At 46.7% G+C, this 6,495-nt stretch overlaps 3 protein-coding genes across 3 annotated transcripts in view; 1 reads left to right on the top strand and 2 right to left on the bottom strand.

The window, feature by feature from the left end:
* The window catches only part of Pmar_PMAR016575 (Fumarylacetoacetase, putative), a gene marked incomplete at both ends in the record, with an annotated part of 2,545 nt that extends 698 nt beyond the window's left edge, over positions 1-1,847 (bottom strand). The window contains 11 exons of the mRNA XM_002780333.1: positions 181-272; positions 321-419; positions 465-555; positions 600-697; positions 742-784; positions 840-959; positions 1,136-1,288; positions 1,344-1,461; positions 1,506-1,595; positions 1,641-1,675; positions 1,724-1,847. Of these exons, the coding sequence (XP_002780379.1) occupies positions 181-272; positions 321-419; positions 465-555; positions 600-697; positions 742-784; positions 840-959; positions 1,136-1,288; positions 1,344-1,461; positions 1,506-1,595; positions 1,641-1,675; positions 1,724-1,847 (1,063 nt within the window). The remainder of the gene's footprint in view (positions 1-180; positions 273-320; positions 420-464; positions 556-599; positions 698-741; positions 785-839; positions 960-1,135; positions 1,289-1,343; positions 1,462-1,505; positions 1,596-1,640; positions 1,676-1,723) is intronic.
* An 85-nt stretch (positions 1,848-1,932) lies between these two features.
* Pmar_PMAR016574 (Tctex-1 family domain containing protein) lies at positions 1,933-2,641 on the bottom strand (the record flags this gene model as incomplete). Its single annotated transcript, XM_002780332.1, has 5 exons — positions 1,933-1,980; positions 2,128-2,232; positions 2,299-2,405; positions 2,450-2,511; positions 2,562-2,641. The coding sequence occupies 5 exons, from the start codon at positions 2,639-2,641 to the stop codon at positions 1,933-1,935; spliced, it is 402 nt and encodes a 133-aa protein (XP_002780378.1).
* Positions 2,642-4,522: 1,881 nt separating this feature from the next.
* On the top strand, positions 4,523-5,692 carry Pmar_PMAR016573 (hypothetical protein). Its single transcript, XM_002780331.1, has 5 exons — positions 4,523-4,697; positions 4,746-4,809; positions 4,858-4,970; positions 5,017-5,111; positions 5,163-5,692. Exons 1-5 carry the CDS (start codon positions 4,571-4,573, stop codon positions 5,196-5,198), a joined length of 435 nt encoding a protein of 144 aa, XP_002780377.1. The 5' UTR covers positions 4,523-4,570; the 3' UTR covers positions 5,199-5,692.
* The last annotated feature ends 803 nt before the right edge of the window (positions 5,693-6,495 follow it).

The following is a 6,495-nucleotide window of genomic DNA, read 5'->3' as shown; positions in this document are numbered from 1 at the left end:
GATCACCAACACATCCTAGCTAGGCAAGCCGCCATCCGTGATGTAATGACATGAGTACACTACTAAACGGATGGTGCCCAAAACAATGGGAAATAACATTCCTCTTCGAGAGTAAGTACGATGAGTAGTTTCCCCAATGGTACAATTCAACAAGGTCAATGCATGAACACCATAACCCACCACTGATAGTCCCCGATCCCATCAAGTCACCAGCCTTCACATTACACCCATTTACTGTATGGTGAGCTAGCTGTTGCTCCATAGACCAATACCTAACGCTACCATAATGCTCTCCGACGAGAAGAGAGGACGACACCTACATGTATTTCAAGTTTGACTTGCATATACGCTCACCATTCAAATCTACAGTCAGCTCGATATCCAATTGGGGTGAGGAATCTTCCGAGTGCGCAAGATACCTATCACCAATCATCCGTACTCTTCCCAGTGATCTCCTCTGCTACGGCAATGGGCGCGGTATTTGCTCTTTCGTCAGGGGAATCCTAAACGGCTTCAGGGCTTCCCATGTGACTATCCATGGGCTTATAGATGTACCTACCGGTCCTTACAAAACAATATGAACACCACCGAGCCCCTACCGAAGTTCTTGCCGAGGAAAGGCCCCAAGGGGACATACTCCCACTGCTGGATGTCTCTTGCTGACCAGTCGTTCATTAGGACCACCCCAAAGATGTGACTACACCAAATACTACTACCATCACTACCTAACCGTCTTCTTACTCCCCAGCTTCTGATAATGGTATGGGGTCTCCCAGCTGAGTACCTGCATGTAGCTATTACAAGTATTATCAGCAACAGAGTGAGTGCGTGAGCATTACCCTTCCCACCCACAAAGAAGCCCATCTCCAATTCGATATCCATCCTCGTGCTGGGGCCAAAGGTGGGGACAGGATCATTGGGGCCTTTCCTTTGACCACATGGACGAGTTATGGGTGTACCTAGTCAATACCTCATAGCTAATAACCAGACCGAAAATACACCATCAACAATCTAGTAATGTAGGGCACAGTAGGCGAGGACTGGGGTTCTCAGGACAAATGTTCTACGCTCAAAATTTACTCAGTAGTTTTATCCGTTGTATCCCTCTAGAAAACACTGTACACCCCCTCCTCACCACTAACAACCACACTGCTGGCCCGTCCGTGATAGCCGACCGGTAGGTGCTTCCAATTGGGCAGTAATGAGTCTTGGTTAGGACGGAACATCTTACCCACGTTAGTAGCATGCTCCTCAGAAGAATAGAAGTCCGTATAATCTCCTATGTCGCCTACCACCACAAGTAGTGCCCTTTCACCAATGTTAGGGAACAACCCCCATCCTACATGGTAGCATCATCTGCACCTTGGACATGTCCACCATCGCTTCCTTCAACAACACATTGTCGTGCTTGAGGGACTCAGGATGGTCATCGGAAAGGTAGGACTGTATTTTACCTCGAACCTTACGACCAATTCGCCAACAGTTTACAATAGCCGATTTCTCACTCGACTCCACTCGGATTTGTCCATGCCCATAAATTCATTCAAAGTGGTGTTAGTAAAGCACTGTGGAAGTCTTTGATGCCTCGCAAGGACCTACAACGGGAATAAGGAATATCTTTCGAATCGAATCTTCATCACCGATAGATCCAGTATCTTATCTCCAATAGCAGTACCTATAGAACACCATGATAAAGCGCAGCAGAGTAATCAGCTTCTATTACCAATCCTAGACTCTCCACTCTGAGCTCGGAAAACTCCATAAGGAAGATTATGGATAGTGAAATCAGTCGCGAAGACCTCAGGGAAGAGGAAACGAGGCAAGGCTCTGCCGACTGGAGAGGACATGATATCGAAACTTTTCACTTTAACTTTGGCACTGAACCCAAAACGAAGAGCATGACAGTAGACACGTGAACCATGTCCAGAGGAATTACTCGTAATAGCATCCGAACACCATAGCCGTACCCAACAGGAAGCGCTGAATAGGAAGATATAAAGTGGGAGGGGAACGGTAAAAGAGATACATTCCGCCACTTCGGACATGAACAATGTGAAGCCTTTCGGCAGATACTTGTAGTGAGGCGGAGCAAAAGCATTCAATATGCACTATGGGGAGTTGTATTACACTATGGAAGGTGTAGGAGGCCCAATTATCATTAGACTCATCCCAAAGTCCCTTACTGCATACTCGTATGCCTTGGCCCTCATTCTTAGATATGACGACTTGCACCTAATAGGCAGCATGCAATCCAGAAGGTCAATGATGCCGCTACCAGGGATCGAGCCCGGGACCTACCATGATCTTGTGCCTAAGTACGTTACATTCTTCTCTGACAGCATCCTTTATCTCAGCACACAGCTCTAACACCCACTGCTTTGCCTCCTTCTCACTCACATACTCCTCTACAGACCACCGTTCACATTTGCCCGGAGCCCCTCAGACTCACGGTCCTCCAGTTTAGCCTTCATGGCCCGCTCACACACCGCTCTTACTTTGCTCGGTATAAACCTATGGATAGAAACCCGCATAGGTTCGATTCCCCCCTGAGGTACTATTACCGTTCATCCGCCTTAGGCTCCATAATATAAGTGTTCTCCCACTCGTAAGCCTGCGTCATACCAGGCGGGAGAGACTCCATTACGAGAAGTGAGACCACCAAATCACTCAGAGCCAACACAAGGCAGAACAACCCAACAGGAGACCCATTCAAGCGATAAACATCCAAGCAGTGTGATACAGGTTAGCACTCTATTACGCCACGGAATATCCAATCATTCACAAGCAACTAACACTAATTGCGTAAAATATACGACTTTTGTATCCATAGTAGATAGATAAATCTTAGAAATCTTAGCGGGCGAGCGAGATGAAATCTTGATAATTTCACTTGTGATAATGCGTGCGAAATATTTGTAATACTCCAGTCCGGTTACAGAGCAGCTGTAGCGAAAGCTGCATAGCCGACAAAGGGCCTCTTTACAAACTATATGAACTTGAGAACGTAGTAACACAAAGAAGCGATGAATTGAACACAATTAAGATCGTCAACCTCTGACATGATCTCCGTGTGCTACCTCCCTGGTCTCGGGGAGATGATGCTAGTGGCAACAAATGATTCTTCTGCGGTGCTTGTGTATCATCCTCGAGACCCTGCTGTTGCCGACACCGTGACGTTGATGAGTTAACCACCTCTCAGTGCTAGTAGGCTCAAACTATCAACAACACCATGTCGGACTAGGGAAGGTTCTGTCGCTGCTCCCAGGACCCCATGTAGTAGAAGTCGAGTACTTCTTTCTTAACTTTGGGTTTCTGGTTCACTTGAGTAATGGCTTCAACCTGGATAGTGGTTCGGGTCTCGGGCTTTTCCATCGCCATTTCAGGCTCCCGGTTCCCCTCCCTTTTTTCTTTGAGCTTGCAGTTTGGATTGCACTTGCATTACAGCTATTTTCCGAAGTGTAGCTCATACCTGTCACTTCATTGTGTGCTGCGGATCGCAGCTCACGCAGACAGTATCATAACGTCGTTGACCTCGCTTCTCCTTGATGCGCCCGGCGAGTCCTCAGTGACGACTCGAAACCTCCCCAAGTTAATTCCCTCCCGTTTCCTCTACATCTGTATCTCTGCTTATCACCGAAAATGTTCACTTATTCGCTACTTATCTCCTTAAAGAGGTAAGCTCTTACCTGCTCCCTCTCCCCTCCATGTCCTCACCGTCGGATGAGATGTGTCGCTTTGGTGAGAAACCGTAAGCTCGAAAAAAAAAGTTGTACTACAACTCTGATGAAGCAAAACTGTTCGTCCCAACTCTCACTCTAGAATTTTGAGTGGTCTTCTAAAATTTAGGGCTCGCTCTCAACTCTTGAGGTCGAGCCTCTCAAATTTGGGGGTCAAAACCTCTCACGTGCCAGACAAAATTGTGTCCAGGAAAAAAATTGTGCCGCGCACGAAAAATTTTCCGCTCAGTTCGACTTCGACCTGGCCCTTTGATTCAAGTCTTTGAGAGCAGCAGCAGCAGCCTTCCATATCCTCCAATCTAACTACTATTGCTATAAGCCCTACGCCACTTGCATTTGTTATTGCCTCTCCGTCCCGAGCGAGAACATCTATCACACTGGCTCTGATGGTTTTGTACGTATTTGCTCACGTGCGAGGTGCATGCGTGCACGCCAAGCCTTCTGCGTTGCAACGACAGATCCCTTGGTATCAAAGACTTGAATCAAATGAGAGCATAGCTCTATCAATTTCTAGTTTCACCCATCGCGACTCGGCCTCTCTTGACGAGGGCTTCAGGCTCTCGTCGGTTACTGTCTGCGAGTCTAGAGGCGACTGATCTGTGATAATGACTACACCGGATATTTTTCCTGAGCTCCCCTCATAGGGAAGCTGCCAGAAACATCGTCTTGAGATGTGCGTAGAGTTCTCCATTTGTTCCCCTTCGGGAGTGAACGATTCAGTCCCGAAATGTTACGTCTTGTTAAGGGTGAAGATTATGCGCTGTCGGGTTTGAGGCAGTCCATTGAAGTCCAGTTAAGGCTTCGATTGTTTGCACTTCTTCCTGTTGTATCATATGGGCTGCACTGGCAGTCGGCCAAAAAAGGCCCCCGGTCGGGAAGTAAGGCCTCTCTCAGTTGTAGAGGCAACCAAAGCAGGTCAAGATAGTCGTACTTCAGGCGAGCTGGTCTCAGCTTCTACTGGTAGCTTGCCGCTAGCCCTGGGTTCTGCCTATTATGATCACTCCTCAGGTGCACCCACCACGCCCCAATCGGAGCCTAGCAGTCTATGGAGAACAACGAACATTACTTGGAGGTAAGTATTGATACATCATGTTTCCCTATAAACCATAACAACTCGTAGGTCTCCACACGTACCCCCCTCGGGTCGTCACTGCTATCATCATTATCGTGAACCTCATATTAACCCCTCTATCAAGCGTTATACTCACCATCCCTTCTCGACCACATATCAAGGTTATACTCTCAGTTATGCTTGAATCTCATTCCGATATCTTCCCAGGATCGAGCGGTCATCGTAGACATTCGTCCAGAACTAGATCGAGTTGTCATAGAAAGCACGAGCATGTTGAGCGTAGCTTAAGTACCGGGTGGCAGGTAAGAAAGAAGTTGAGGCTGTGGACGTGTAGGAACCGTCATGTTGTGTAGGACAATTTTCTAACCCGACGAATGCAGACTCGTTGAGAAGCATCACAAACAGGTGTACAACCAACAGGATAAGAACCTCTCATTCACCCATACCTGTTGTACTCGCTGATATTTCGTATCTGCCTTTCGTTGTCGTCTAACTCTACACACAGTTACGGCTATCCAGTTCATCCATTATACTCTTAGTACTATTCGCCTTCTATCCAATCACTAGTTGTCATAAGACTTTCAAGGCCAAGTGCCTGTCGATAGTGTTGGCTAAGGTTAAGCTGTTTAACACTATTGCTACAGTTGTATTCCAGTGGCTTTGTCCGCGGTCGCGCATACCATTACTTGGTCACCTGATGACGATGTGTAACACAAGCTCCATTGTGTAGAGCATACGACAGTGCTTCATATTGGAGACTCTCCAATGGAGAGTATGGTACAGCTTCCGATTGGATTAGGCAATTTATTCGTCTCGGATTACCAAGTCTTGGTACGATCTACTCGACCGGCTTCGTCACATTCTACTTGTCAATCTCTACACGAGTGATATGTGCCTTGAATTGGAGTGATAACGGGAGTTAATTACTAGCAGAACTCGTAGCTAACTAACATCGCCGGATCAAGATAGAATATCCGCGAGAGAGTATCACCGGTCTCCAGTACACCTGAAGATCCAGTATTTGTTAACGAGTCTGACTTTTCGTTGATATAAGGCGAGCACCCTTCCAGACCCTGCATACAGACAGTTTCCTCGATGCATATGTGATCAAGGACCAGTTCAAGGCTCCCTCAACGTGATATCGGATCGTCCTGCGAAACTCTGATTCGTGTTATACGAGTGTAAGACAATACAGTCCGGTCGAAATGAGTTGTCCAGAACCGATCTAAATCGTTTGAAATATGAATATAGGGAAGGTACTGAACTCATTATATCAGAAATTTTCAGAGCTTTAGAACTTCGTGAAGCAGCTTATCGAGGAAACAGAACTTTCCCTGCCGTATACACTTCGAAAGTTATCCCGCGATACCTCGAAAGGTATCTCTTTCCAACCCGGTCGGTTTTATGACTAATGGTCTTCCAAATGATTCGAATGCCCTACATATTGCTAATCTAATGAGCTCGGTACCCTCCCTATGTTCATCTCTTGAATGAGTTAGATCAGCTCTGTACAACTCTATTGGACCGGACTGTATTAGCGGTGAAATTCCATCGTCAGTCCCGCTCCGTATTTCGCATATCACAATTGCTGTCACAGTAATGCTGTGTCATGTTGTCAAATACTCCCATCTTCTACTCGCCAACACAACACTCCCTCAAAGAAACCTAACTAGCTTTATATGAAGC

Source organism: Perkinsus marinus (assembly GCF_000006405.1).
Source record: "Perkinsus marinus ATCC 50983 genomic scaffold scf_1104296944406, whole genome shotgun sequence".
Classification (NCBI taxonomy): domain Eukaryota; phylum Perkinsozoa; order Perkinsida; family Perkinsidae; genus Perkinsus; species Perkinsus marinus.
This window is presented reverse-complemented; position numbering and strand designations above follow the sequence as displayed.